Here is a 27,378-nt window from a genome sequence, read left to right on the forward strand (position 1 = left end):
CCAGAAACGTCAGATGAGCGTGTCCAAAGCCTAAACAACAACCCTCGGACCTTGGCGTTTTGATGGCAATCAGTAATACCTCTGTAGGTTACCAGCTCGGACTACGAGGCCGGGTTTCATTAGCTCATGTCTGTACAGTAATAGAAGTATACATGGATACTCGTATCAGGGTACATAGGTGCAAGTCCAAATGCAACGACACCCGAAGATACTACTCTGGTCCACTACGACCCGCTGCATACATCGCCATAAATATGTCTCGTCGAAGCACCATAGTAGCATCACATAGCAATACACATTCAGTCGATTCGTGGAGTCCATCGGTCTCAGTTCAGAGGATAAACTTCATGTTCGTATCCTGCAATGCGGTCGAGGTCCTTGTGTCAGCATGGCGAGGTCACCAAGAGGAGATCGACACGTACTATCCGGTGCGCGCTGGTCAGCTGCGGCTTCTGGCTGTACTTCTTCTGGAGGATGACGCGGATAGCGCGCAGGAGCTCCAGGTACGTCTGGTTCGGGTTCTGCTCTGTGGACGCGACGATGCCCGGTCAGCGCACCAAACGCATTCAATAGGCACGATACTCACGGATTGAAGACATGAATGCCTGAACAACGTAAGCTTCAGCCGGAGATCTCGAACGCACGAGGACGAGGAACTCACATAGCTCATGGCGCCGGTCGCTGTACCGGCCTCCCAGGTATCCGCGCTGGTCTGCGAGTCTTTGCAGCCACTCCAGCAGATCTGCACGATGCACACAGATGAGGATCATACCGCAAAAAGGGAACGCGTGACGTACCACATCCGCGGGAGTAGACTTGTAGTCGATCCACTTAGGCTTCACTTGGCTGCCTTTGATTCGACCGTGGGACGAGTACTGCGATGGACATGGTTGTGAGCTTCGCATTGCGTTACGCTAGCGATGAAAGACGTACCATGTAAGGTATGTCTGTAATGACTTCTTTGAGTTCCGATAGCATGAGCGGACAAGCTAAGGGGCGTACCTAGTACAGAGCCGGAATGACAGGACTGCAAACTGGGAAGTCAGATCAAGCGTGTTAACGGGGAATTGGACTGCATACATCGAAGAGGGCCTGCGAACATGTCAGCGACGGGGGAGAGAGAAAAATTCGAAATTTGAACGCACCGTGAGACGACAACCGATCGGTAGCTTCTTCACCTGCTAGGTGGTGAGCACTTTGACTATCACGGGTTCAGAATTCTACAGTACCATTATGGTGTGCATCAACTGTGTGAAAAGAAGTAAGAAAGTGCACAGACGGAGTTAGAGCGGCCATTGCCGTACTCACATCATCCACGATGTATCCTGAACGTTTGTAGTCAAGAGGAAAGATCACTGAGAGGGCGACGTCATGAGTCTCAGACGATGTTCATCCGCGAAGCAGAAGAAACTAACCCTCGTCGTATCCGTCCACCTCGTCGCCATTTGTGTCCTTGACTTGACCACCATGTCCGGAATCTGTACAGCGTCCAGTTGTCAGACATGGCAGTGGATCGCAGTGGGACCACACTCACAGTGGAAGAATAAAGAGTCGTTCGGCTGTGCGCCCTTGACGAGCCAATGCATCGCATCAAGCATGTTCGCACGTGTAGGACGGGAGCGCGAGTCCACGACGTCGTCCGTGAGTAGGACGATGTCTTCGGACTTGTACCCGCGTCGACGCAGGAATTTCACGACGTTTCGTGCGTCGTTCACGCAACCATGCAGCTCGTTAGGCTGGCCCTTGTAATTAATGCCGATCTGCGTCATTTATGTGAGCGTTCGACTCGGGCAGGGCAAGTAGTGCGAAAAACCCACGCAAAGCGCCCTCTTCCTCCCGGTGCACTTCGAGAACTGGAAGTAGTGGTGCTGATGGGCCGGAGCCGATGGCTGCACGTATTGAACAGGATCATGTTGGGGGCGGCTAGGCTCTGTAAATCGCCTATTAGTTGCGAACAGCGAGCGCATCAGGAATTACGAACTTGTGATCTTGGCTGGTTGACTGCTGCTGTGATGCCCCGAAGGCCGCGCCGGGGAATGACTGTGGCTGTGGGGGTGAGAATGCGAGTGCGAGTGCGAGTGCGATTGACGATGGCTGGTACTGTGGTGGGTAGTGTAATGAATCTCCATACGCCCGGGTCCCATGGCTATAGGTCCGCGAGGTACAGGAGCGGAGCTGGGACCGGGCGCTATCCAGGGACTGTCGCGATACCGTCAGTCCTGCAGAACGGTCTGTCATTCACTGGCATATGCATGCTCACCCTGCATCGTCCCTGTAACTGTACAAATCGCGGTCAGCGGGAAAATTTCAACGCCATCAATCTCTCGACTTACGATGGGCTGTAAGAGGGGGCAGTAGTTGGCGCACCAATCGGCATGAATGGCGCAGGCGGAGGACCTGACTGCGCGACACCAAACCCGGCAGGACTAGAAAAGTATGGCGCACACATGAGGGTCCGGAGTAAGCGTCGTGCGCGAGAGACTCACGGGGAGGAATACCTATTATACGGTACGGAATTGTAAGCGGAGAATGTACATTACCCAAACAGAGCACTCACAGCGCTCTCTGATGCTGGTCGGGATATGGAGGGGAACTCCCCTGCCCGTTGTTTGCGCCTCCGCTGAAATCCCACATCATCTTGACTGAGGCTTGAGGACGTGTGCTGGAGTGCCGAAGGTGGGGGAACAGAGCAAGATGCGCTATTTGGAAAGCGCAGCTGGCGTGGCACGGATCTGGCAAAGCTTATAACCCTCGCCGAGGGCCAGGCGCCATAGCTCACAGCCAGTGCCCGGCGGAACTGCCAGGTGCTTGGCAGTTGTATAGAAGTTAATGCCGAGGACTCCGGCGCGCTCAGGCTGGGCGGTGACCGGGTGACTCTTCGTGCCTCGGGACCAGAAGGCTGTCCAGCCGAAGGATCCTACTTTGGACATGGGAACACACGTGAGTTTCTGCATCTTTTGCGATAAGAAATGCATCGTGCAGGCGTCCTACCAGTAGGTGAACTCCCCAGTATAGGTGGTCCCTGGGCGTGCAGGGATAAGTCCTGTCTCCGTCCAAGAAGTGGTACTGAGGTAAGAAGTGTGGCGGTATAGGCGCCGAGTACTTACTGATGTTGATTACGCTCGGTAATAGACAGGTAAAAACAGTTGCTGCTTTCTTCCGTCGAATCGTGTAGGTCAGTAATAGAAGTAGGTAAGTATTAGAACGTCACAAGTTCAATCCTATTACTAACCTCGACGATCCTCTCGTGCTCCCTCTCCCACATGCCAACCATGCTCCAGCACTCTCCCTGCGAAGGCATCAAGGAGAAGACTGCAGACACACCTTGATTGTTACTGCAGACATGTAGTTTTCTGACTCACGTGGGATCAGATCTGCCAACAGCAGAATGGTGCCTTCGAACCCAAGGATCCCGGCGCTGCACTCTTCGGAGCAGGGCTCTTTTCCAGTTGACATCGTGCATTCGGGTCGTAAACATTCTACGTTTTGTTAGAAATGAAGGTAAGCCTGCTGTATACAAATTATGTTCGTGATACGATGTCCCACAGGCACAGGACTCACAGAACTTGGGAACGAGTTCCTGGTCAGGAGACAAACAAGTTCGCGATCATTACAGACATACGATACGTAGCTCTAGCTCAGATCGCCCTTCCGAGCAGCATACGCCACACACGGAGAGTGTCATGCAGGCATGTGGCGACCATATGCACGACGGACATCCGAAGTTGGATGGCGCTTCTGCGGCTTGGACAGAGTGCGCCAGAGTAGTCAAGGACCATAGTGACGAGATGGTGAAACGATGGAAGGATGAAATTGACACATTACTGGTCTACGTGAGTGACAATCTGATACCGCTCAACTTGATCATTCAGAATCCGCTCTGTAGGCCGGTCTCTTTTCCGGAGTCATCACAGCTTTCAATGTTCAATCGTACGCCCTACTTCAGGCGTCTTCGTCAGATGCATCTGTAGCAGTCCTCGCTCACATCTCCGATCAGCTGAAGAGTTTCTCGCTCAACCCTCCCTTCATCAACTCGACTATTATCCCTTCACCGACGCCAGCGTCCTTCCGCGCCCCCAGGTCTGCAATATGGATCAATGTCCTTTGGTTCTCGAGCCTGATATGCAGCCTGTCGGCCGCGTCTATCGGTATCATGGTCAAGCAGTGGCTCCATGAAGCTGAGCTGGGACTAACCGGGACCTCACGAGAGGCGGCTCGCATCCGTCAATACCGATATGACGGGATGCAGAAGTGGCAAGTGGGGATGATCGTCGCGACCCTTCCTGTCCTCCTTCAGCTTGCGGCCATGCTCTTCTTCGCTGGCCTTCTCGTACTCCTATGGACATTGCATCCCGTGGTGGCCACGGTCGCGTCAACTCTCGTCGGAACCCTGTTCCTATTCACCATCGGGACGATCATCCTCCCCGCCTTCGTTCCCGACTGCACCTATCGCTCCCCTCAGGCACTCGTGCTCTTCCTCCTCGTGCAGGCTATGGGTCGCTTCCTACGTCCAATCCTCACCGTGGTTGCACGACTCATCGACGACCGCGGGGTCTGGCTTTCCGCACTCAAGGAAGCCCTCCTCAGTATTGCTTTCAGCGACTGGGGCTCTTTCCGCGGGTGGGCCGGGAGAGATCGCGTCGAGACGACAGTCGGCCAGCACACACTCACGCTGAATGCGCTCGACGAGAACATCCTCGAAATAGCCGACGCAGTCTTACTTGATGACCGCTTCCTGGAGGAGTGCGTACGTCCGTGTGTGAAGACGCTACCCTCCTGGAGCGCTGTCCAGTGCTACCAAAAGATCCGCGCCAGGGCCAGCCGGATCTTCCATCTGGGCCCATTGTGGGGCCGTTACGGATCACTGGGCTATCGCTACGAAGCTCAGGTTGAGCTGACTTTGGACGTCATCGAACGTTGTCTCAATGACGCCGTCCAGCTTTACGAGTTCGAGGATCTGAAGCCCATCGTGAAGGAGCTTCTACTTCGCCTACAGTACCCTTTGTCGGTGGGAGTCAGTGAACGATGCGGGCACGTCATTGCTGGAGTCGTAGCGCTAGGAGGAGACTTCCCAGACCTCGTGATGAAGACTCTTCACTCTCGCGAGTGTCTCGCAGACGGTGTTTCCTAGATGTATCCGTCCGCAAAGGTGCGTAGACATGTCTCTATGGGATATTTCTTTCTGACGACAGCTGCAGTGGTAGATTCCCTGGAAATGCGACTCTCAGAGGGGCCATGCGACCGACTGGCGAACATGACGTGCGCATACGCAGACGTCTTGGCGAGCATCGCGCTTCATCCCCACATATGGCGGGGACAACATTGTGACTACATCAAAGAGCATCTCACTAATGCACTCGTCTCACTGGGACAGATCATCGCGAGTCAGTCGTGGGGGTCGGGCCCTGACGTCCACGATTTCTGGGTGGCGGCCATCCGTTTGGTCGAGACTTTGCTTGCCCTCGAGGTAGACACCCCAGGATGTTGGGCCCACGACCTTCTCGCACGCCTCGAAGAAGCTTCAGGACGTTCCGCGTCTCAAGCTCAAATTCCGGAACGTCTATTGGGTCGGCTCCAGGACCTTCGGCGGCGTGTAATGTTGGGTAAGTAAGGTAGAAAGTGAGTCGAAGGTCGAGGTAACGGTCAATGATGTGAGTCGAGTCCGACTCGCTGCTCTGAAATTTGGTGACCATCATCGAACCTCCCACGGCAGGTACGAAGGGTGCTCCTCAGCCTTTAGGTGGTCCGGATTGCCAGAATCTGAAGCGCTGGGCGGCGATCATTCACTATATCGCTATGTACGAGCTCACTTCATCCGCATTAGTTGTGAAGTCAGAGCACAATTTCTTGTTGATAAGCATACACATTGCTCGAACTACTGTGCTTTTAATGGCGACCTTCCAAGTTCAGCGGAAGTGTTGTGACTCTGTGACGTAACGTCACGTGTCACATTATCGCAAGGCAGCGAGCTCGGGCCGGCAAGTTTGTCTCCTCCTCCTCTCCCGCCCTGCCTGCTTTCTTCTCTAGCTTCTTCTCTTCACCAAAATGCCGAAAAAGCTCCAGCGCACTGCATCTGAGTCGAGTGACGACGAAGCGCCCGAAGCTGTCTCTTTTGGCTCGTCAAAGAAGTCCGCAAAGGGCGAGCGGGATGCTGTTGAACAGTTCAACGCGTCTGAAAAGCTGAAGAGGAAGGAGAAAAACCGCGCCATCGACCATGCGTTGAAGGAACGCTCAGCAACGAGCAAGGGAATGGGAAAGGGCAAGGCGAGGGACTTGGGGAAGAACGTCGCGTCTTCCGACGAGGAGGACGAGGAGGGAAGTGACGAGGGTGGTGGAGAAGGTGGGCCCAGTCGGAGGGATCTGGAGGCGAGGATGGCGCGCGCGATGATGGAGGCGGATGAGGAGGACGATGAGGAAGACGGTTCCGCATTCGAGGGGTTCTCTGGTGAGGAGGATGTGGAGATGGAAGGCGGTGAGGACCAGAGTGAGGATGATGATATGGTGGACGGAAAGGAGGCATTTGATGAAGATGAAGATGAGGAAGAAACGGAACAAGATGTTGACGATGAGATGGGTGCCGGGAGCGAGGAGGACGAAGAGGAGGACGAAGAGGTCGGCTTTCCGACAAAACTACCTACGTCCTCGAAACGCAACTACCTACCCGACCACCTGTTCAAGTCTGCGCTTTCCAAAACCTCTTCCAAAGGATCGAAGATTATCTTCGATGATACGTCCCGCCCCTCGCCGCCTCCGTCCAAGCAGCAGAAACGCAAGCGAACGAAGAGTTCACCTAAGGATATTCTCCTTGGGTAAGTTCAGTTTGTCGATCATCGCGAAAGGCACGGAACTCATGCGTCGTAGCTCGCGAACCATCCGGACATTGCCCAAGGCTAATGCCATTCCCGTCAAGGGGCTATCTCGCCCGCGACGGGTGGAGAAGTTCGCGCGGTCTAGTATCAACCTCAAGGGGGATCCATTGAAGTCCAGGACGAAAGGATGGACACGAAAATCAGGTGTGTTCTCCTGACCTATTCCACAATCGCGTATGTAACGGCTTATCGACTATGCTCGAAGCCAACCTTGGAGTCATGAAAAGAAGCGGACCGGCAGCAAATTTCGTACGCAATGCCTGACCGTTTCATGTATCCGCTACATGTCGCACTACCCGCTATTGTTGCCGTCCATTCAAGGGAACGAAAGCTTGTTCGCCTTCGCCGCAATCTCCGCGAAGTATATCGCTGTTTCGGCCATTATGACCAGGCGCCCATCTCCAGCGAAGACAAGGTTCGCGGAGACAGTTTCCAAGAAGAATTTGCCGAGGAGGGTCCCATCGCTGTCCCAGACCTGTCGCGCAGAGATAAGTTAGGACTTCCGGGCTAAGTATATGGTGCGTGGCTTACCTGAACTCCGTCTCCCGTTCCCGCGTATACATTGCCGGCAGCATCGAGCTGGATACCGTCTGCGATCCCGGTGTCCACATATGCGAATACCCTGCGATTCTTGAATGCGTTTGACTTCGGGTCGACGTCGAACGCATATCTAGATCGCAGACGAGTGAGCGTGGGTCGCGAGCTCGAACTCGCGTGTGCGACTTACATGGTCGCTGGTTCCGTTTGGTTGTTTCCGAGGAACCCGCCGTTCGCACCGGTGTCGGTACTACGTCGGCGAGGGGTGGTCAGCTCCGCAGCTACAACGGAGACTGAGCTGCGTACACAAATGCCGTTTTCCCATCGGGTGCGAAGGCAATACCGTTGCATCGGTCGAAACCGTCCGCTACCACACGCACTGAGCCGGTGTCTGGGTCAAACCGGTAGACTTGGTTTGGTAGCAACGGTGGTGGACGGAAGTGGTTGAGGAATCCGTATCTGGTGGAGACGCGTCGTCAGAGTGTGAACAATACCACACACGCGAGCATCCCGGGGACACACGTTACGTCTGTGAAGAACAGCTTGTTCGACCCCGGGTGAATCTTCACATCGTTGAGCGAATTAAACTGCCGTCCGAAGAAGTTGTCGAGCAGGACGGTGGTGTTGTGCGGAGGTGCGGGGTCGACGAGCGCCAACGAGGGCGGGAGAGGTCCTCTTCCGGAGTTGATGAGCAATAGCTTGCCGTTGAATGGACCCGTTCCTCCGTTTGTCATCTGGATAGCCTCGGGAAGGTCGATCTGAGTTTTGTACGTACGTCAGTCCAGAACCATCACACCGCCGAGAAAGTCTCTCACTTTTGTTGCAGTGACGTTGACTGGTGCTATGCCTGGTCCAGACGCCTTAATCGCAGCAGCAACGTCTTTGAGGCTGATTTTCGACACCTGGTTGTTATGGTCGATGTCGCTCATCCCGAGCGCGCCGCCGTCATTGCTCGCGAAGAACACCTCGTCTGTCTCAGGCACCCAGATCGGCGCCTCGTGTGCAAACGCGAAGGTCGGGTTCGCTGCAACGGCCCGGATGATCGCAGACGGACCGAGGATCTTCAAGAAATCAGGATGGAAGACCTGGAAGAACGGCGGGCTGGTGTTTGTTGGATTGAAGAACTCCTCCGTCGCGGATTGTCGGAAGGACCCGTTGATACCGAGGACGTTGAACGCCAGGGGGTTGACCAGCTACAAGATACGGTCGATGGTGCCGCAGCACAGGCAAAGACGACGTCCACGTCAATCAATGACCGGAGGTGAGTGCGAAGCCTCTCAGTGTGATATTCCTGCACAGCATAAGCAAATGGGGATGAACTCACCACAGCTTGTGGAGGAACGCCGTGTTTGTTCGTTGCCCCTGACTGTGACGGCGTCGTAGCGTACACCCACGCTGTGAGTCCAATGACGATTGCTGTGAAGCTCGAGGTTGCGACCATCTTCCAAGACGGACTGCCGTGGGAGCTAGTCGTTGCGTCTTTCGACACTCCAGGAGTCGCTTTATGTACTCGCTGAGCTAGCGTGTGTGCCGTCATCGCACCGTTCGAGCCACTCAGAGCAGAGCAGAAGGCACCCACGGCGGGACCTTTGTGGCCTCATGACCGCCGCCCGTCGAAGTTCTCTTATACGTCTTGGAGCACGGGCTACCAGAATAAATGGTCGGCGCATGGAAGTGACGACTATGCGCGGGGCGGTCGGAACGTCAAGGGAACGCGACAACCGGGACGTGAGAATGGCACACTGAGAAACAGCTTGATGAACAGTTTGGCCTGTTAAACCACAGGACTTGACTTATCGGGAGGAGCGACATCGGAAGCGCCAGGTCGATGAATGAAGCTTTAATGAAGAGGCACGAGCGAACATCTGTATCAAATTCTTGCGATGTTGCTCACCGTCGCCTACTTAAGAACTCTCGACCGCCGACGGCGAGCGCTCTCGACAATGTCGCTCAAGTCTCCAAAAGAGGTGTACTGAAGGGAACGGCTGCATCAGGCAGGCCGGAACATGTGAGCTGATGGGAACCCGGATATCCTTCTCGGTGATAGACGGACCGCAGGACGAGCAGAGACAATAAAGGCGAGCTTCCATCGCCCCGATGCGATCTAGCCGGTTCAGTGGTCTCTTTTGTTCTCTCATCTGAGCGTGCGCACCCATCACGGCCCACGCTCCCAGACAAAAGGCGATGGTACATGGGTGCGGGCGAGAATCATACATAACACAGTGATGCTGCAGGCGGTGATCCTCGACCATCCTCGAGCTCGACACCCATCATCTGCGCTCCCCAACGCCTTGACGGCAAGCTTCTTGCGCGCAAGATGTGTCGGTCGCTCACCGCTACGGCTACCGCCGTCCCTTCGCAACGTTCCCTTGCCTCCCCGACATGGCCAGGCGGGGAACCAGAATATAAGCAGCTCACGCTTCGTCTGGATCCGTCATGTTCCCCACAGAGACGAGGCCAGCTTCTTTTCCCATCAACGACAATGGCGTACAAAGCACACCAAGCACCCATCGCCCAGCTACCGGTCGAGCTCCTCTCGTACATCTTTGTCCTAAGCGCACATACTCCAGATCCTAGGGCGTCCGAAGAAGACACCCAGCAGGAGGGAAGTGATGACATCTCGCCGTGCCTGACTTCCTCTGCTACCACTCCCGATGTGCTCGCGTCGGTGAACAAACACTGGCGGGGAGTGGCACTCAATACACCGCAGCTGTGGACCAGGATTTGCATCACGATTGGAGACGTCATGTACCACAAGGAAGGCTCGATGTTCTCTGTCGTCTCCAGGTATCTCTCCAGGTCAGGCAGGTGTCCTCTGGACATTTTCGTGGACGCTCGGGACCCAGAGTGGGACTTCTCCGAAACCGAGTAAGCCCTACTTCCTCGACTTCCTGCCGTGTACTCAGTCTGTTCTCGCAGTTCTATAGGAGCTGTAGTCAGCCCATACATTGACCTGTACGACTACACTCACCCGTTCAAGGCCGAGCACATGCACCATGTGCTGAACATCCTCATGCCTCATGTCCACCGCTTTCGTTCCCTCGCCATCCTCACAGACCGATGGGCGCCCATGCAAACGGCCCTCGACTGCCTCAGCATGGAGATTCCTGCGTTCGTATCAACGCCGCAACCCCTACCATCGAGCCTCCCGCTGTTGGAGACCCTCATCCTCATGCGGTGCAACGAGTTCGCGAGCTACCATAGCGAGTTCAGCCCCGCGGACCGCAAGGACCCGACGCACCTGCCATTCAGCGCCCTCCTCCCGCGCTCCGACGGTGCACAAGCCGACGTCGCGCCTGTCCTCCCGCGCCTGAAGAAGCTCGTGCTCTCCGGGGTCCACACCCAGTGGTCTCGTCTCCCGCAGCTGCTCCCCGCGCAGGACGCGCCTATGGACACTCTCGAGTTGTCGTACCACTGCAGCGAGGTCCGCCCGAGCGAGCGCGAGTGCAGGGCCCTGCTCGAACGCTGTACGCGACTCCAGGAACTCAAAATACGCGTCTCGGGGCCCAAGTCCCCGCAGAGCCCGCAGTCTTGCTCGAGTGCGCACGGCGAACGACCTCTCTCCTTCCCGCACCTCGAGAGGATCGTGATGGGCTACGACGACCCGTACACCTCCGCGACGGTCCTCGACATGTTCGACGCGCCCAACGTGCGGCACCTCACGCTCGAAGACTCGTCCTCCCCAGCTCGCGAGGACCGGTTAGACGCGGAGCCGCTCCTCCGGGCATGCGCAGTGAGCAGTGCCCGCTGCGGAGAGTCTTCTTTCCCGCGCGTGGAGGCGCTCTCGCTGCAGCGCGTCGACGCGTCTGCAGAGGCGTTCGGGATGTTGTTCAGGGCACTGCCCGCCCTGCGGTCGGTGTCCGTGTCGCAGATGTTCCTCCTTGGGTCGAGCGCGCTCCGCCCGAACGTGCGTATCACGTTTGAGCCTTCAGTCCTGCCACCGTCGGACTTGGTTCACGTTGATACTATTGATGCGGATGGGGAACTGGTGGCAAGCAAGCTGGCGCTGCCGCGCGAGGGACTTCAAGGTGTCGGCGTGAAGCCGGCTCCCGTGCTGGTGGAGAGCGTTCCCCGGATGCTGTGGTGAGCTGGGACCCGCAGGTGTCCGGGAATGGCTGCATCTTCGACTTTCTCTTGCAGCCGTTCCATCGTATTTATCTACATCATCTGGACTGGTTTGTTGTACGTGAAGACTGTGTAGGATATGCACCGTGTTAGAAAAGTTGTTCAAGATCATGTTGTACTTGCTTACATTCGTGACCGATGACTAGCGGCAGTGGCAAGGCACAGGCCCGGGGTCGGAAGCAGGATGATGAACCGGCGGCCGAACCCCGAGCTGTATGCAGATGGCGGCATCTCTTGCAAGTAAGCGAGTCTAACGCGTTACTACGGCATGCGGTACCTGAAGGCTGAAATTGGTCTGGGGCTGTTGCGCGGTAACTTCGCCATTGTTTCTCCCGTCCGCGAAAGGCAGAATCCCTAACGAGGCCGGAGGCTTTTCAAGTCTGTCGTCACTGTCGGGCTTTAAGTTCAACGCTGGCCTTTTGACTTTTGATTGCATGCATGACGACGATGTCCGGGGAGGCGTGGACAAGTCTTTCATATACGGTACATGTACGCGAAGCTCTGCGCGTACAGTCGGCCTCTGTTGCCTGGCAAGCGGACATGCTGTGTCCCGACAATATTGATTGCTCTGAGTTCAAGGCCAGCATGAGCGTGCCCCTTCACCCTGTCAAACCAGTGAGAAAAGATACACGGTAGACGATGTTGTGAATCACCTGTATCACCATAAACAGATACCTTGGTGGTTGAAAGCATCGCCCGAAATAAGTTTCGGCCGCGGTCAGATGCGTTGTTCCAACCGTTGCTCAACGCCTTGGCCGGGCGTCTCCCCGGACACCGCTCGGGTTGGAGAATTGTCCGTGCAGTTGCGAGTATTTCCTGGAATTATAACCAGTATCAGTGTCCTTGGCGTGGTATAATGACGAGGAATAAACAACAAGTAACTCCTGCATACGGCTAGACAGCGCCTCAGACATGAGCGAGGCTACGAGACGGAAAAGGCAGAGGACGCTCAATTACTTGGGCCGAGGAGTTCCGGGGTCCTCACGACTGGGCGGCCTTGGCCGCTGCGCCAGCATCGACTTCCACCGCCACGGCCCTCTCGGCCAGCTTTCACCTTTCTCCAGCATCTTCGCATTTCTCCTGCTCATCTCCTCTGCGGGCTTCCGAGCTGGCTCTGGGTCTTTGCGGCGGAACTCATGTCTTTCTTTCGACGACGGACCTTCCCCGAGGACATTGATATCGACGACGAGGTAAACGATGCCGGCGTCGACCCCGAGCTGCGTCTCCGCACGGTGCGGACCGCGGCGTCCACCATCGCGGAGTCTATCCGCCAGGAGCAGAGGCAGGAGCGGCGCAAGTCCATGAGGAAGAGAGGGTTTTTCCGTCGAGGGACAGAGAAGCGCAAGGAGGCAGCCGAGGCGGAGGCTCCGCCGCCCACCACCGCACAAATCGTGGGCAGGCGACGCAACGTCTACGTAAACTGCGCACTTCCTTTGGACGAGGTCGACCACTACGGAGAGCCAATAACCAGATATGCTCGCAACAAAGTTCGCACAAGCAGTGAGTAGCAGCTTGGCATGTCCATTAGGCGAGCTATACAATTCGCGTCCAGAGTACACGATCATCACGTTCGTCCCCAAGAATCTTTTCGAGCAGTTCCGTCGGTGAGTTCTTAGTTTCCTTCGTTTGTATTCAGACGTATTGCGAGGGTCTGCAATGTGGTCCAACGGACGCGTTTCTGCTCACGACTCGCCTATGTGCTATTTCTTCTGTTACACTTCCGAAAGTATCGGTTACAAGTGGCACGCGTTCAGTTCCGTTCACGATGTTGGAGTCATTCAGTGGAGTTATTGGTGCCCTTACGTTCATCCCCTTCGGTGCCAGGACGCGTGCACGCAAGGGTATCACCCTTGCGGAGCCTATTCCAGTCTCTGGATCGTCTACGACTTTGTGGAACCTCACCGAGTGGAATGTCGTTGGGCACCAGTGGCTATGTGGAACCTCTGTCTGCACCATCGTCTCCTTGCCCGATCGCAGATGGCAGCAAGACGCTGCCTCCCAGTCTCTGCGACCCGTATTCCATGACCTACCGAGAGAATGGAAGCACTGTCGCTATCGTATCCGGATCAGGGATGTCATTGAGGGGGGCCGCACGAGACCGTCCTCCGCCGTCGTCTTCGTGAGGGGCAGGATGGTTCTGATACGCAGGGCACACAGCCCCGGCGTGAGTTAGAACGCTCCATAGCCTTAACTCCCCTTCCACGCATGTCAGTGTATGCGTCGGTCATCAAGAAGAGGCTGGAGAATCCTAATTTAGACCTCGGCGGGCGTATGGAACCGAAAACAGTCGTCAATGAGGTCTACGGGCAGGGCTGCAGCTTGAACTTGCCCTCGCATCGGCGTGCTCATCCCAATGCGCGACTGTTCTGTTTCATCATGCACGGCGCAGTGTCATGGTGACTATTTGGCCTGTCAATGTCGCGCTCGCGTTTATTACACAGCCAGAGTATGCGGTCACTTGCGGCACCATGCATGAGGATATCGACTCATGAGTGGGCCAGGATCTTCTCTGTTCGCCCAACTTTTGACCTCTCGACTGATTGCTGACTCGCTGCATCCACAGAGTTGCCAACCTTTACTTCCTTGCCCTGGTCATTGTCCAAGGTAAGCATGGCTGCACGCATGTGAGAACGCCTGTGCTGATTGCGCCGGTAGTGTTTCCCATCTTCGGCGCACCATCACCGCAGACCTCCGCCCTACCACTGATATTCATCCTTTGCGTCACCGCACTGAAGGATGCTGTCGAAGACTACCGGAGAGCGGTTCTGGACGACGAGGTGAACAACTCCGCGGTCACGAAGCTCGGCAACTGGCGGAACGTCAACCAGCCCAAAGATCCTCGAGTGTGGTATGAGAAAATGCTCGGAATCAACCCACCAGGGAAAGTGACGCGGGGAGTGCGGAAGCTACGAGAGCGGGAGGCGGACGAGGGTCGGCAGATTGTGCTCAGCAAAGCGGGCGAGGACCGGACGAGCGTCAGCACGCTCCCGGTCGACGACAGCGCTTCGGATGTGGGCTATTACGGCGCCGGACGGAAACTTGACGATATTCAGAGTGTGGACGAGCACAGCTACCCACCGCAGGAGAGCAAGGTCGTCAGTTGGGCAGGTTCTGGTTCCCTCACCGCGTACCAGCAGTCGGTACACAGTCGTTCCTCAATAGGCGTCGTGGACTACAGCAAGCGGACGACTGGCGCTGCGCGATGGGAGCGGACACTGTGGAAGAAGCTCGAGGTTGGTGACATTGTGCTGCTGCGCGACAACGAGCAGGTCCCCGCGGACGTCGTCGTCCTTTCGACTTCTGACGCCGACAACATGTGCTACTTGGAGACGAAGAACCTGGACGGGGAGACGAACCTGAAGCCCCGAAAGTCTGTGCGCGCGACTGCGTCGATCCAGTCCGAGGAGGACATCGAGCGCGCGTCGTTCTTACTGGACTCGGAGCCCCCGCACGCGAATCTTTACCTGTACCACGGCATCCTCCGCTACAAGGACCCGTCGTCCGGTGAGCAGAAGCAGGAGTCGGTCACGATCAACGAGCTTCTGCTACGTGGCTGCACGATCCGGAACACAGCTTGGATCATCGGTCTGGTTGTTTTCACGGGCGCGGACTCGAAGATCATGATGAACGGTGGTGACACGCCCTCGAAGCGGTCAAAGATCGAGAAGGAGACGAACTTCAACGTTGTCGTCAACTTCGTCCTCCTCATCCTCATGTGCGTCACCTCGGGTATCCTGAACGGGTATCTGGACAGCAAGAGCGACACAAGTGCCAAGTTCTTCGAGATCGATGCGGAGGCGTCCACTGAGCCTGTCGTCAATGCGGTCATCACGTTCACGTACGTGCTGTATTGGGATCCATCGCTATGACTGCGTTGCTGACAGCTCACACAGGTCGTGTCTCATTGCGTTTCAGAACATCGTGCCTATCTCGCTGTACATCTCCATCGAAATCGTCAAGACCATTCAGGCCTTCTTCATTTCTCAGGACGTGGACATGTACTACAAGCCCTTCGATGCTGCATGTACGCCGAAGACGTGGAACATCTCCGACGACTTGGGCCAGATCGAGTATATCTTCTCGGACAAGACAGGCACGCTCACACAGAACGTCATGGAGTTCCAGAAGTGCTCGGTGAATGGCGTCGCGTACGGTGAGGGCGTCACGGAGGCGCAGCGAGGAGCGGCGAAGCGAGCAGGGAACACCGAGGCGCTGGATCCCGAGGAGCAAGACGTGCAACTCCATATCCTGAAGCAGCGTATGCTCGACAAGATGTCTCAGACGTTCAAAAACCGCTATGCTCAGCTGGATCATCTCACGCTCGTCTCGCCAAAGCTCGCAGACGACCTCGCGGACCGCAATGGACCCCAGCGGCAGCACCTCATCGACTTCTTCCGAGCGCTCGCGGTCTGCCACAGCGTCTTGTCCGAGCGTCCTGAGCCGGACAAGGAGCCGTATCGCCTGGAATACAAGGCGGAGTCCCCCGATGAGGCTGCCCTGGTCGCTGCCGCGCGCGATGTCGGGTTCCCCTTCGTGCACAAGTCCAAGGACGCAATCGATATCGAGGTCATGGGCCAGCCGGAACGCTACATCCCCCTGCAATTGCTCGAGTTCAACTCGACGCGGAAGCGGATGAGTGTCATCGTGCGGAACCCGCAGGGTCAGCTCGTCCTGTACTGCAAGGGCGCGGACAGCGTCATCTACCAGCGTCTTGCAGCGGATCACGACCCGGAGCTGAAGGCGAGCACGGCCCGCGACATGGAGGCGTTCGCCAATGGCGGTCTTCGCACGCTGTGTATCGCGTACCGGTATCTCACGGAGCAGGAGTACATTGACTGGGTCCGCGTGTACGAGGCGGCGACGAACTCGATCACCGACCGGGACGAGGAGGTCGAGAAGGCGAACGATAAGATCGAGCATTCGCTCCGCATCCTGGGTGCGACTGCGCTGGAGGACAAGCTGCAGGAGGGCGTCCCCGAGGCCATCGAAACGCTGCACAAGGCTGGTATTAAATTATGGATCTTGACAGGTACGTTGGCGTGCGCCGTCGGGTTGTCGGGATGTTGCTCATGGGTTCGGCTATGCGCGTAGGTGACAAGGTGCAGACGGCTATCGAGATCGGTATGTCTGGTTTCGTGGCGTGATGCGCTAATGCGCGTATACTGACTGCGGACTGGCGCGTTCACAGGCTTCAGTTGCAACCTGCTCAAGAGTGACATGGAGATCATGATCCTGTCTGCGGACTCACACGAGGCGACGCGACTGCAGATCGAAGGCGGTCTGAACAAGATCGCGTCTGTGCTCGGCCCGCCGTCCATGGACCCCAATCGTCGTGGCTTCGTCCCGGGTGCTCAGGCTGCCTTCGCTGTCGTCATCGATGGTGACACCCTCCGACACGCGCTGAACAAGAACCTAAAGGAGCTCTTCCTCACTTTGTCGACACAGTGTGAGACGGTTGTCTGCTGTCGTGTTTCTCCGGCGCAGAAGGCGATGGTCGTGAACCTGGTGAGTTCGATTCGTGGCATCCACGTCGTCGCCGAAGTTTACTCACATTTATTCCAGGTGAAGGAAGGACGGAATGCCATGACCTTGTCCATCGGTGACGGCGCCAACGATGTCGCCATGATCCAAGAGGCGAACATTGGCTGCGGTCTTCTCGGACACGAAGGTTCGCAGGCAGCGATGTCTGCTGACTACGCGTTCGGCCAGTTCCGTTTCCTCACGAAGCTGCTCCTCGTCCATGGTCGGTGGTCGTACCAGCGCGTGGCGGACATGCATGCGAACTTCTTCTACAAGGTACGTCCTCGCTATTCGGAGAGTGAAGCCACGTATTCACTCCCGATATAGAACGTCATCTGGACATTCGCCATGTTCTGGTTCATGATCTACAACAGCTTCGACGCTACGTACCTCTACCAGTATACCTTCATCCTGCTGTACAACCTGGTCTTCACTTCGCTGCCCGTCATTGCCCTCGGAGGTGAGTGCCTTGATCCCTCACATCATGGCTGAGTCTCATGTCTTTTATGCAGCCTTCGACCAGGATCTCAATGCCAAGGCTGCACTCGCCTTCCCGCAGCTGTACATCCGTGGTATCCGCGGCCTCGAGTATACGAGGCTCAAGTTCTGGATGTACATGCTCGATGGCCTCTACCAGTCCGCCGTCGTGTTTTTCATCCCGTATTGCGTCTGGACTCTCGGTCTGGCCGTCTCTTGGAACGGGAAGACGATCGAGTCGCTCGCCGACTTCGGTACCACTGTTTCTGTCGCTGCCATCATCTGTGCCAACACCTACGTCGGCATCAACACTCATTAGTACGTGGTTTTTCTCCTGCTATACTTGAGTGGAGCAGGATGCTGACGTGCTTGTAGCTGGACGGTTATCACTTGGATCATTGTCATCGGCTCCTCTGTGGTTATGCTGGCATGGATCGCGATCTACTCGGCATTTGAGTCTATCGACTTCGTAGATGAAGTCGTGATTCTCTTCGGTGAGATTACCTTCTGGGCGTCGGTGCTCCTATCCGTTGTCATCGCTCTTGGTGAGTTTATTCCCTGTTAGCGACGGCCTGATTCTCATCGTGATTCCTAGGCCCGCGGTTCTTGGTCAAGTTCTTCAAGTCGGCTTACCGGCCACTGGACAAGGACATCGTGCGCGAGATGTGGGTGCTCGGCGACCTCAAGGACCGTCTCGGCATCAAGCACAGGCGGGATCGCAAACGGAGCAAGACCGAGGAGGCGCCGATGTTCCACGAGCCGCACATCCGGTCGGAATCAGAGATTAGCAATGCCGAAGAGGATTACGCCACGCCGCTGGGCTACACGCCACCTATGCCTCGTTCGCCTACTTCAGATGGGTCACCACGACCTACTGCTCCGTTGATGGCGGGAGAGTCTCCTAGGCCAGAGAAGTTGGAAGAGGGTCTCTATCACAACAGATTATCTCCCGAGCCCTCCGCATCACCATCTCAACGGAACCAGCTGAACGCCAGCCCTTCAATGCAACGAATGTCGTACTATTCCGCCTCTAATATCCCCCCACCGTCGCCTCTACCGGAACCCAATCGATACCATAACTATACCCGCGATTCCAATTCTCGGAGTATGACTGCGTATGGTACAGAGCCTCCCATGTCTGCAGTCTCACATTCGACCGTCACCTACAGTCATCCGCCATCATCCCCGACACACCTATCACCGCCCTCGTCTGCGACGCTGCAGGTCCCTGGGATGCGCCAACAGCAACAGCGCTCCCCGTCACCAGCAACACCAGCAGAGCAGTACGAGATGCACGTGCGGACGCCGACGTCCGACCATTGGGCTACCTATCCCCAGGACCATGGTCAAGGCCGGGAACCCTCCGTGCAGGGTATGCACACACCTATGGCGACCGAGGACTCGTACGCCACCGCACGCGACGATTACGATGCGTACGACGCCTACGACGAGCTCGGGATGCAGAGTGCCACGACTCAGCCGCAGCATCAGCAGGAGGAGTCGTGGCGGAGTAGCACATACTCGTACTCTGGGCCACACGCGATATAGCCTCGCTACGGCCTGCGCCTCTCCTTCACGCCCCGTCTCCTCCGTCGCCTCCACCGCCATGCCCGTCCTCTCCGTCGTGTTGTTTGAGCTCTGTGTGACATTAGTACGTGTGTTTGCTGCTACTACTACCGCCACGGATCGTATATGTAGTCAGGGTCGCCCCCAATGGGTCGCGTCGTCGTCGGACCGTTCATGTCTTGTTTCGCTTTATTTATAGTTGCTCTTTTACTGTGTCCATGCATCACTGCCGGTGGGCGGTGGGGCCTCTGCCACATCCCGCTTCGCTCTTTTTGTTTGTTTCCTCACTCACGCGGATTATCGGTAGAAGTAGAACATCATTAACCTGACTTATTGTGCATAATGACATTAGTAGCGAACCAAATGGGTGCGTGCAAAGGCAAGACAACCTTACAATGTCCGACAGACAGAAATTCGATTACACTCACAAATTGCAACTGATTTAAGAAATAGGGAGCAAAACAGATTGCTGCCCCAGTGAGGCTCGAACTCACGACCTTCCGATCACCACAGGGAGTGCTTGTAACAGTCGGACGCTGTAACCAACTCAGCCATGGGGCACACATCTATGCGGATGTACGGTAAGTTAATAATCGGAATTAAGAGACATTCCTACGTCCCCGCCCTAACACTAATTCGAGGTACGGTGCTCTATCAGGGATACTTTCATTCAAAGACATTGAGTACTGATACTATTCATGGCTGTACGGACTCCATATCAAACGCATCTGGCAATGGAAGTCATTCAGTACTGGATCACGGTTCACTACATCAGTCCTCCGGGTGGAAATCTTCGCATTTACAACATATTCATATCCTTGATGAAGAATAGGCCCGAAAGGCCTACTGTGGTAGCCAAGACAATGAGTTCTCGCAGTTAGATGATCTACGCAAGTATTGAGAACGTACTCTCGCTTGTCTGGTCGTGAAAGCCTCCGAAGCCGACCACGTTCGTGACATGGAAGGGCTCACCGAAGGAAGTGCTCGCAGTGTTGCCGAATGGCTGTGAGGATGAACTGAAAGTGAATTCAGGCATCCGAAATCAGGATCGAGAAGACGCACGCCGTAAGTCTGGATCTGTCCTGTGACGATGTCGAAAACTACGAAACCAATGTTGTGGATAACTTGTCTAGGGTCAAATCTAGAGGTCGGGCCAGCGCGTCCGAAGACCGCCAGCAATACCTCGCGTGCTACCAATGATGCTGTTTGGGAGACTGACTCAAGCGACAAGAAAGGTTGAACAACATACCGTTCAAGTGGACAGGCCTCCTCTGAAGGGCGTCAATACCCCTTCCGAAAGTGACGTTCCCATAACCATCCGCAAGTCGGTAGGTAACAGTCATGCCACGGATCTAGGAGGAAAACAGGGTTGGCGCGAAACGGGACATTCAGTGTCAAGACGTACGGCGACGCTGTCGGCATTGACTACAATCGTCGCGAGGGGGTGCTTGATGTTAATCGCCTTCGTGACTGTGGTACCGTTGATGAGCAAAGAAGGCAGTCAAGCACTGAGATGAAAGCAGAGCGCGTACCTCCTGAATCCTTAACCCAGAAACCGCCACCTATTCGATCCAAGAGTCAGCAGATCGAGCCTGAGCGAATGGTCACAAGGAGGACGTACCGGTGCCATTGGCAGTGTCCTTCGTGGTACACAATATGTCGTTGTATAGCTCGCCCTCTTGTCCGCCGAACACCGGAGTCGTGATATAGCTGTTGAGAGTGACCATCGTGGTACAAGTGGTCGGGAAGAGGTTCGATGATTCAAGACGGTGTTGTCCTGTGGGTTGATATAACAGTCAGGAATAGGCACCGAGCGCGTTGCTGCCGCTAGTATTGTCACCTGTACATTGATTGGGTTGATCCTGGCCTCCAGGCCTGCATCATGTGCTGAATGGGAGCTACGCATCGTCATATCATCGGCCAAAGAAGTAAGGAAGGTGGTCACTAATCGCATGGCGAACCTGCAAGTGGTTCGGAAACATGAGGCGTGTCTTCAACTACGGGTGTTGCCGGATGACCGGTGTGGTCATCTGCTTGCATGATTTCGTGGTTGCAATATGTCCCGTCCTGCAAGTCATGGTGAGCTTCGGAGAGGTAGTAGGCGAGCCTCACCGCTGATAGCACGTCGGCCGTCCCTGCGACTCGGAGTGACCCTCACGTACTTGAACACTTGTGACTACTGTGTTGGAGTCAATCAGGGCTCGTTAGATCTTCGGTACTTCATGATGCGGCGATTGTACGGAAGATGGAGGAGTCCCGCCCACACAATTGAGTTCCGTATCGTAATCCATAACGCAAGTGACATGGCGCTCGAGCTAGATATCTCTCTCATCAGTGGTGTTCGAGAGAGTCCGTCAGTCTGGCATGCTTCGCGAGTCCGATGATCGACTATAATTGACAGATAAATACGACAACTGGGAGCGCGCTCACTGGAAGTTCGCCGCTGATAGCGTTCAGTAGTGTCTGCTCATATCTCGGATGAAGAACAATCCCGATAAGCCACCTATACAAAGCTCAGCAAGTCAGGTAATTCAAACGATGCCAAGGCGAATACGCACACTCTTCAGCATCGTCACGAGCAAAGCCACCAAAAGCTACAACGTCAGAGACCCAGAAAGGTGTCCCTTGATTATCGTTGCGACCATTTCCCCATGGCTGAGCGCATTCCGATTGAGCCCACAAGTAATCGTGATATGCGTACGGTATGGACAACTTACTCCTTTTATTTTGATCGTGGCTTCCTCCGTGTGAAATATGACAAAGCCTATGCTGTTGATCTTCTCCGAATTGACATATCCGTAGCGCCGTTGCGGACCTGCACGCCCAAAGACTCCTACCAGAACCTCCTTTTCTGATGAACAGACCGCTTGAGGGAAAACATGCAGGAAGAGTTTCGTCAGGATACTCACCTCCGAGATGGCACGGTCCTGATTTGATTGTCGGAGTACCATGCATCATCGTCACGGTCGGTCGGCCCTTCTCAAGTCCATCCGAGTTACTTCCTCGGTACGTCACTGCTATTCCTTCAACCTGTAGATCAAGGTCAAAATGCTGGATGCCATCGCAAAATACCGTGGCCTTGAACTCACCACGTCCTTGTAATACACTGTAATTGTCCTAATGGGATGGCGACGATGCAATTTGAAGGCCTTGCCTGAGTCGGTGTGTATCAGTGGGTGCTTGGCAAGGGGGGACAGCTTCGAATTATTAAATACTCACTGTAATCATTGACAATCAAATGTCCTAGTCATACACAACACGACAGTCGCCACGCCATAAAGGTTCAAGGATCTTGTCTGCGTAGAAGGAAAGGAAGCGCACCGTCATTTCCTTGAACAAAAACGTCATTGAACATTGTGCCGTCATGTCCCCCGAAGACTCGTGTATGGAGGTAGTTTGCAGGCTGTATGTCCGTCCTGGGAGGATCAGGTGGTTGAAGAGTGGGGAGCTGAGTGGTGCCGCCGAAAAGGTACCAAACGGACTGGAAGAGAAACGATATCATGATGAGCTGGTTGAGAGACCCTGGATGAGGTTGCTGAGCACCCAAATGTGTGTCCCAACTTATAGTACTCGTGAAGCTGCCCGGTGTCCTTTGTCCCGAACGTTCATGCGGAGAAGTCGGCATCCGGATGTGAGAATCTGGCTACCATGTTCGTAGCTGGAGTGCCGGAGGATGGGCATTGGTGCGGGTGCGATGACTGCCAGTGCTTTGATTGACATTGGGGAGCTAAGCAAAGCGCCGAAACGCGCTGGGAGACGTAGAGCGCCTAGGTACCACCATTAAACCAATGATATCTACAGTAGTTCTCACTAGGACTAGTACTGAGCACTGACAAGATGGAACGGCCACACCTAACGACATGGGCGATAGCGTTACCAGGGCCGGAGTTTATGATTGTAAATGCCGTAAAGATCCATGAGATATGCATGTTTCTGGGCAGATTCGCTGAAGGTGCAAGTCAGGGCTGCAGCACTGGTCTGTGGACACGATCAGGGTTGAGCTCACTTTGAAGAAGTATGCATAGCCCTTTCACGAATGATTCCTCCCCATGATGATTCTTCGCGGGCTGTGAGCATTCAGCCCGAGCAGCGCCAGTCTGGGTGGATGGCCCGTCGCCGGTCGGTAGCGCAGGGGCAACGAACTTGCGGTGAATGACAATGTTGACGTGGCACGCCGCGCCGGTCTTCAGCAACCCGGCACACCGGGAGGCGGAGGGCGCTGAAGCGTCTACTGGTACCAGTTACGAACCCGCCCGAAGACGCCGTCCAACTGTATCAAAACCTGTCAGTTGTGGTTTCCGGTGAAATAACGACGGTATTGTACAATATGTAGTACTCCGGGGACGTTGCGCGGTGCCGCCTGACATCATGCCGCTGTCGACAGTCTGGGAGGATGAACGGCCATCTGTGAGTACATGTGAATCCTTGTCGTAAGCTTCCAGTAACACTCACAATCTATCAGTCCTCATGCGCTAGCGGGCGGCGGCTGGCGAGCACAGGATCCATGCCGGGAAGGCGTCCTTCCGGGACACTTGACGTCGTCCCGACAGGTGCGGGAGGTACTCCGGAAGGTGCGGGAGAGCTGTGAGAGCTGGGAGTTATCATGGTCACCGTATGACGCGCAGAATGGACGGTCAAACTCCGTTGACACAGCCTGTGGGCCTACGCCGGGGAGGATAGCGCATGCCTAGTGGAGTCTTCGACAGAGTAATGAGGGTACTAGCAGCGATGCATTGACCCTTCGAGCTATTCATACAAAGCAAGATCATATATTCTACAATGTAAGATGTTCAGCATGATAGTCTGACAATGATATGGAAGAGGAGTGACGAGCGTGGTTAGACCGTGAACCAGAAAAATCACAGGAAGGGAAGATAGGCCATAGTGCAGGTGCATAAGCGTCCTTCATCACCGCTTCTTGTAGTAGACGTGGGGGCTGACAATCGGATGCTCGACGAGCGTCTTCCACATCGCGCGCCATTCGAGCGGGTTCCCCTGCATCATCGTTCAGTGTCAGTGGCGGACATGACATGCAATGCACCAGATCCCACACGCACCGCGTCCCGCGCGAAGACGACGAACGATCCTGTATAGTTCTCTATCTTGAACTCCTCGATCTCGACGTAGCCCTTCATGTGGATCTTGCGCTTGTCCTTCGTCCCGATGCGCATGCGGATCATGGGCACGTCCTCTGGGTCTTCGGGGATTAGCTCCTTTGCAGGGTTCATCTTCACGCCCATCTCCGTGAGCGCTTCCTGGATGAGCCCAAGGAGCGCGTGCGGCAGAAGGGCGGCAAAGAACCGTGTGAGGTGCGGCGAGTAGCGGTACTTGTTCCCGCCCTGCACTTGCGACTGCGGAGGAAGGCGTCAGCGAGGAGCAACATCGGGTTTCGCGGACGCGCGGGACGTACGAAGAGCATGAGCGACTGGGTGAACTGTGTCCGGGTAGGACGCGTGAACGTGTCCTCGTCGTCTGTATCCATGGGCTCCTCGCCAATGTCGGGCTCGGCGATGCCCATGTGGCCACTGGCGCGTAGACCTTCCGTCAGGCTCGCGGCGATCGCGGCGATTCCGCGAGAAGCCAGCTGGCTCGGCCTGTAAATTCGAAAGAGTTAGCACTGCTCTTGCTCGCGCTGCTTGAGAAAATTTTACCTGGTCACCCAGCGATCTCCGGCGACATCGGACAGCGTCATCCGTTGGGAGGGATCGATGTCGAGCATACCGGTGATGAGAGCTTAGCGTTGGTCAGGACACGACAGTTTCAGGCTGCAACGGATACAGTAGACGTACAGAGGGCGTCGGGGGAAAAGCGATTCCATGGTCTGTGGTTGAACGCTTCACCGGTGATATACTGCATAAACTCTGTGCTGCCCCTTGTCGGTTCGTCCCATGGCGTGTCTGGCAGATAGTTATACCCCGTCTACGAATTCGAGATTAAATAGAGATAGATGACGCACTTCCGGCAAGCATCGTGAACAGAATGACGCCGCTACCCCATACATCGATCGGCTCTGCCTCGTATGAGTCGGTCCCTCGAAGCTGAAGGAAAAGTACTGTGAGCACATGGAGAGGGGGGAAGATAACCACGGGAGACGCGCCTCGGGCGCTATGTATGGAAGGCTGCCACACCGTTCATTCAAGACGCGGGTTTTGCCGGTTTCTTTGATCTTGTACACCGCGCACAGCCCGAAGTCGCTGATCTTGAGGGTACCCGCCGCATCAAGTAGGAGATTCTCCGGTTTGAGATCACGATGGCAAACTCCTTCGGTGTGAAGGTATTGCTGCAGACCGTCGAGTTAGGCGAATTGGGATGGAGGTCAGCTGGGAACCCACCAGGCCAGCAATCATTTGGCAGAAGTAGAAGTGCGCAATGTCCTCATTGATGCCAACATCGGGCACTGTGTAGGATAGTGAGTTCGAGTGCCGACGAAGCAGGACTCAGGTCACTCACCAATCTTGTCGAACAAATCGCCGCCAGCGGCCATCTCCATCAGCAGGTAGTACGCAGGCAGATAGCCACCTCGTGCTGCCTGCTCTATTGAGAGCTTCGCAGCGCCGATGAGTTCTAGGATGTGCTTGTGCTTGAGGGCGGTGTGGACACGGCACTCTTTGTCTATGGACTTCATCTGCCACTCGGAGAAGTCGGGCGTGATCGTAACAATCTTGCATGCTGCCACGCGATGGTCTCCCGGATGAACAGCTTGATACACACTGAGCACATAACATAAGTAATTTTCGACCTTTGTGGTAGTTGAACGAATAAACCAGTGGCACTCACGTGGAGAAGCCTCCGCCACCGATCTGCTTCACAATCTTGAAGCCTGCGGGAGGCAATGGTCAAAATGTTCTCTGAAGTATTATCAAATAGCTTACCCGCTACAGTGGGCATGCGAAGTTTCACTTCGGTCATGGTGGTGAGAGCCAGAGGGAGACTTGATTACTGGTCGGTGGCGGCTCGAATACAAGAAGACAAAGACGCGCAGACGCGTGGCGCGTTCAACAGGTTTAGGTCACGCGCCACGCGTGGAGTCACGCTTCACGTGCTTCGCGTAATCGTGCCACTCCCGAAAGCAGCCCGGTAACGAAGCCTTGACCGCGACTCCGAGTTCACTTGCTCACCGTCCCCTTCTACGCCGTTATATGCGTTGATGCACGCAGGAAGCAGAGATCAGTTAGGGATACCACCATTTAATTTGGCAGAAGTACGCGCTGTATTCCATACTTGAGCTTGGCTCGGAGCAGGTATAACTCTTCGAAGCGACCAATTGGTATGTTACTTCAGTCTGCTGGGTCTCTTGTGGATTGTCGGCCGGTATGACCTGCAAATACTTGTGGACTGCGGCCGACCACTCTACGAGGACCCCTTCGAGCCTGCCACAACATGCTCGAGCCCAACAGGCCACTTGGCCCGCGTACAATCGAGGCAAGTTCGCGCTCTCCCCGTGCATGTGTGCTCATTTTGTCCTTTGTCTAGTCCATGTACATTGTGCGCACCGCGTAACCTAGTCTACCAGTGACTGCCTTTCTCGCGCCTCTCTTCCTCGAACCCCGAAGATGCCCGGCTCGAGGCTGGCTCAAGCCCGACGCACGAACTAGCTCAGGTACATAACATTGACAACACTCATCCCTCAACAAACGTATTTCTGGGTCGTCCTGGCCGGTTGTGATATCCCTACTTCGATGCCATGAGTCCCTCAATCCTAGTCCTGAACACCTAGGTTCTTCCGTTGCCGCTGAGCGGTCTCCGAGCTGTCTCGTATGGCTCCTAGGCCGCTTCCGTCACGCTCCGAGTACTCGGAGACTGGGCTGGGAGCACGGCAGCTGTGGGCACAGCCCGGTGCTTCGACGGCTCGACCCTCAGCTTCTTGTGCGGTGTAGGCCTGGAGTGGAGCAGGTACAGGCAGCGTTTACTATGTATAGTACATACTGAACTTCTCCGAATCCGAATTGACCCTGCTTCTGTTAGGGTGCGCACTGCGGTGGTCGAGGCGGGCGAGGTGTTTTCGCCGAATTCGCTGCCAAGTCCGTGGCTGGGTTCGAGTCCTAGCACGACTCTCAGGCTGCCAACGTAGCCTGCGCGAAGCGTATGAGACGCTTCGGCAGCTGTGTGCCTCGCTGTCTGGTCACCAGCTGTGCTTGGCTCTGCGTCATGTTACTCGCCCGCGTTCGCACGCTCCCGTGTGCCGCGAGCGTATGTTCTTGCATAGAGTCCACACGCCGGTGTTGACCTAGTACTGACTTGACGTTCTATACGACCATGCTTCTATTCGAAGGGGACCTTGAGC

The 27,378-nt window shown here is 55.5% G+C and overlaps 9 protein-coding genes and 1 non-coding gene across 10 annotated transcripts; 4 read left to right on the forward strand and 6 right to left on the reverse strand.

Moving 5' to 3' along the window:
- Positions 1 to 107: 107 nt before the first annotated feature.
- On the reverse strand, positions 108 to 3,058 carry L226DRAFT_531355 (uncharacterized protein). The gene is made up of 20 exons (XM_067680062.1): positions 2,992 to 3,058; positions 2,558 to 2,920; positions 2,487 to 2,498; positions 2,334 to 2,426; positions 2,261 to 2,278; positions 1,982 to 2,199; positions 1,818 to 1,930; positions 1,535 to 1,760; positions 1,416 to 1,478; positions 1,309 to 1,355; positions 1,230 to 1,247; positions 1,146 to 1,178; positions 1,081 to 1,092; positions 1,003 to 1,027; positions 934 to 947; positions 798 to 875; positions 662 to 742; positions 587 to 605; positions 423 to 526; positions 108 to 358 (listed from the first exon to the last, which is right to left on the reverse strand). Exons 2-20 carry the CDS (start codon positions 2,635 to 2,637, stop codon positions 332 to 334), a joined length of 1,281 nt encoding a protein of 426 aa, XP_067540165.1. The 5' UTR covers positions 2,638 to 2,920; positions 2,992 to 3,058; the 3' UTR covers positions 108 to 331.
- Positions 3,059 to 3,384: 326 nt separating this feature from the next.
- L226DRAFT_254138 (uncharacterized protein) lies at positions 3,385 to 5,278 on the forward strand. Its single transcript, XM_067673295.1, has 5 exons — positions 3,385 to 3,501; positions 3,564 to 3,599; positions 3,660 to 3,833; positions 3,887 to 5,149; positions 5,199 to 5,278. The coding sequence occupies exons 1-4, from the start codon at positions 3,496 to 3,498 to the stop codon at positions 5,129 to 5,131; spliced, it is 1,461 nt and encodes a 486-aa protein (XP_067540166.1). The 5' UTR covers positions 3,385 to 3,495; the 3' UTR covers positions 5,132 to 5,149; positions 5,199 to 5,278.
- Positions 5,279 to 6,003: 725 nt separating this feature from the next.
- L226DRAFT_531358 (uncharacterized protein) lies at positions 6,004 to 7,320 on the forward strand. Its single transcript, XM_067680063.1, has 3 exons — positions 6,004 to 6,809; positions 6,862 to 7,013; positions 7,075 to 7,320. Exons 1-3 carry the CDS (start codon positions 6,046 to 6,048, stop codon positions 7,131 to 7,133), a joined length of 975 nt encoding a protein of 324 aa, XP_067540167.1. The 5' UTR covers positions 6,004 to 6,045; the 3' UTR covers positions 7,134 to 7,320.
- On the reverse strand, positions 7,186 to 8,847 carry L226DRAFT_456248 (D-lactonohydrolase-like protein; the record flags this gene model as incomplete). Its single annotated transcript, XM_067675283.1, has 7 exons — positions 7,186 to 7,344; positions 7,401 to 7,539; positions 7,597 to 7,656; positions 7,713 to 7,865; positions 7,929 to 8,164; positions 8,222 to 8,599; positions 8,731 to 8,847. The coding sequence occupies 7 exons, from the start codon at positions 8,845 to 8,847 to the stop codon at positions 7,186 to 7,188; spliced, it is 1,242 nt and encodes a 413-aa protein (XP_067540168.1).
- Positions 8,848 to 9,603: 756 nt separating this feature from the next.
- On the forward strand, positions 9,604 to 11,800 carry L226DRAFT_531360 (uncharacterized protein). Its single transcript, XM_067680064.1, has 2 exons — positions 9,604 to 10,274; positions 10,326 to 11,800. The coding sequence occupies exons 1-2, from the start codon at positions 9,889 to 9,891 to the stop codon at positions 11,491 to 11,493; spliced, it is 1,554 nt and encodes a 517-aa protein (XP_067540169.1). The 5' UTR covers positions 9,604 to 9,888; the 3' UTR covers positions 11,494 to 11,800.
- Positions 11,801 to 12,562: 762 nt separating this feature from the next.
- Positions 12,563 to 19,519, forward strand: L226DRAFT_502252 (phospholipid-transporting ATPase 1). The gene is made up of 12 exons (XM_067677871.1): positions 12,563 to 13,031; positions 13,084 to 13,135; positions 14,095 to 14,135; positions 14,187 to 15,369; positions 15,425 to 16,560; positions 16,623 to 16,652; positions 16,720 to 17,036; positions 17,094 to 17,327; positions 17,379 to 17,511; positions 17,564 to 17,846; positions 17,904 to 18,073; positions 18,124 to 19,519. Exons 1-12 carry the CDS (start codon positions 12,668 to 12,670, stop codon positions 19,074 to 19,076), a joined length of 4,896 nt encoding a protein of 1,631 aa, XP_067540170.1. The 5' UTR covers positions 12,563 to 12,667; the 3' UTR covers positions 19,077 to 19,519.
- Positions 19,520 to 19,563: 44 nt separating this feature from the next.
- On the reverse strand, positions 19,564 to 19,655 carry L226DRAFT_t40. Its single transcript has one exon. It is a non-coding gene; the product is annotated as a tRNA-Asn (tRNA).
- Positions 19,656 to 19,893: 238 nt separating this feature from the next.
- Positions 19,894 to 20,821, reverse strand: L226DRAFT_567689 (uncharacterized protein; the record flags this gene model as incomplete). Its single annotated transcript, XM_067684062.1, has 7 exons — positions 19,894 to 19,940; positions 20,004 to 20,097; positions 20,157 to 20,284; positions 20,344 to 20,446; positions 20,500 to 20,564; positions 20,627 to 20,656; positions 20,716 to 20,821. The coding sequence occupies 7 exons, from the start codon at positions 20,819 to 20,821 to the stop codon at positions 19,894 to 19,896; spliced, it is 573 nt and encodes a 190-aa protein (XP_067540171.1).
- A 332-nt stretch (positions 20,822 to 21,153) lies between these two features.
- On the reverse strand, positions 21,154 to 22,459 carry L226DRAFT_531364 (uncharacterized protein). Its single transcript, XM_067680065.1, has 7 exons — positions 22,416 to 22,459; positions 22,314 to 22,337; positions 22,184 to 22,248; positions 22,004 to 22,124; positions 21,812 to 21,945; positions 21,653 to 21,749; positions 21,154 to 21,597 (listed from the first exon to the last, which is right to left on the reverse strand). The coding sequence occupies exons 1-7, from the start codon at positions 22,447 to 22,449 to the stop codon at positions 21,548 to 21,550; spliced, it is 525 nt and encodes a 174-aa protein (XP_067540172.1). The 5' UTR covers positions 22,450 to 22,459; the 3' UTR covers positions 21,154 to 21,547.
- Positions 22,460 to 23,791: 1,332 nt separating this feature from the next.
- L226DRAFT_502253 (CAMK/CAMKL/CHK1 protein kinase) lies at positions 23,792 to 26,049 on the reverse strand. Its single transcript, XM_067677872.1, has 11 exons — positions 25,967 to 26,049; positions 25,872 to 25,914; positions 25,545 to 25,804; positions 25,427 to 25,491; positions 25,192 to 25,374; positions 25,051 to 25,132; positions 24,884 to 24,991; positions 24,746 to 24,827; positions 24,505 to 24,688; positions 24,152 to 24,445; positions 23,792 to 24,089 (listed from the first exon to the last, which is right to left on the reverse strand). Exons 1-11 carry the CDS (start codon positions 26,001 to 26,003, stop codon positions 24,003 to 24,005), a joined length of 1,425 nt encoding a protein of 474 aa, XP_067540173.1. The 5' UTR covers positions 26,004 to 26,049; the 3' UTR covers positions 23,792 to 24,002.
- Positions 26,050 to 27,378: the final 1,329 nt, after the last annotated feature.

The sequence above is a fragment of the Lentinus tigrinus genome (assembly GCF_003813185.1).
Source record: "Lentinus tigrinus ALCF2SS1-7 unplaced genomic scaffold L226scaffold_4, whole genome shotgun sequence".
NCBI lineage: Eukaryota > Fungi > Basidiomycota > Agaricomycetes > Polyporales > Polyporaceae > Lentinus > Lentinus tigrinus.

Bases quoted from the DNA above. Each gene is read 5' to 3' on its own strand.
- L226DRAFT_502253 (XM_067677872.1), bottom strand. From the start codon at position 26,003: ATGACCGAAGTGAAACTTCGCATGCCCACTGTAGCGG. The intron at 25,375-25,426 runs GTGGGTTCCCAG...GACGGTCTGCAG, and splicing joins GCCAAATGATTGCTGGCCTG to CAATACCTTCACACCGAAGG. The intron at 24,090-24,151 runs GTGCGTGTGGGA...ACGATGATGCAG, and splicing joins TCGTCTTCGCGCGGGACGCG to GGGAACCCGCTCGAATGGCG.
- L226DRAFT_531364 (XM_067680065.1), bottom strand. From the start codon at position 22,449: ATGTTCAATGACGTTTTTGTTCAAGGAAATGACG. The intron at 22,338-22,415 runs GTGCGCTTCCTT...GTGTATGACTAG, and splicing joins TTTTGTTCAAGGAAATGACG to GACATTTGATTGTCAATGAT. The intron at 21,750-21,811 runs GTAAGTTGTCCA...GAATGCGCTCAG, and splicing joins CCACGATCAAAATAAAAGGA to CCATGGGGAAATGGTCGCAA.
- L226DRAFT_254138 (XM_067673295.1), top strand. The intron at 3,600-3,659 runs GTTCGCGATCAT...CCTTCCGAGCAG, and splicing joins CCTGGTCAGGAGACAAACAA to CATACGCCACACACGGAGAG. The intron at 3,834-3,886 runs GTGAGTGACAAT...TCCGCTCTGTAG, and splicing joins TTGACACATTACTGGTCTAC to GCCGGTCTCTTTTCCGGAGT.
- L226DRAFT_531355 (XM_067680062.1), bottom strand. From the start codon at position 2,637: ATGATGTGGGATTTCAGCGGAGGCGCAAACAACGGGCAGGGGAGTTCC. The intron at 1,761-1,817 runs GTGGGTTTTTCG...TAAATGACGCAG, and splicing joins GGAGGAAGAGGGCGCTTTGC to ATCGGCATTAATTACAAGGG. The intron at 359-422 runs GTACGTGTCGAT...ACCGCATTGCAG, and splicing joins TGACCAGCGCGCACCGGATA to GATACGAACATGAAGTTTAT.
- L226DRAFT_531360 (XM_067680064.1), top strand. From the start codon at position 9,889: ATGGCGTACAAAGCACACCAAGCACCCATCGCCCAGCTACCGGTCGAG. The intron at 10,275-10,325 runs GTAAGCCCTACT...CTGTTCTCGCAG, and splicing joins TGGGACTTCTCCGAAACCGA to TTCTATAGGAGCTGTAGTCA.
- L226DRAFT_502252 (XM_067677871.1), top strand. From the start codon at position 12,668: ATGTCTTTCTTTCGACGACGGACCTTCCCCGAGGACATTGATATCGAC. The intron at 15,370-15,424 runs GTACGTGCTGTA...CAGCTCACACAG, and splicing joins AATGCGGTCATCACGTTCAC to GTCGTGTCTCATTGCGTTTC. The intron at 17,512-17,563 runs GTGAGTGCCTTG...TCTTTTATGCAG, and splicing joins GCCCGTCATTGCCCTCGGAG to CCTTCGACCAGGATCTCAAT.
- L226DRAFT_531358 (XM_067680063.1), top strand. From the start codon at position 6,046: ATGCCGAAAAAGCTCCAGCGCACTGCATCTGAGTCGAGTGACGACGAA. The intron at 6,810-6,861 runs GTAAGTTCAGTT...CATGCGTCGTAG, and splicing joins CCTAAGGATATTCTCCTTGG to CTCGCGAACCATCCGGACAT. The intron at 7,014-7,074 runs GTGTGTTCTCCT...CTATGCTCGAAG, and splicing joins AGGATGGACACGAAAATCAG to CCAACCTTGGAGTCATGAAA.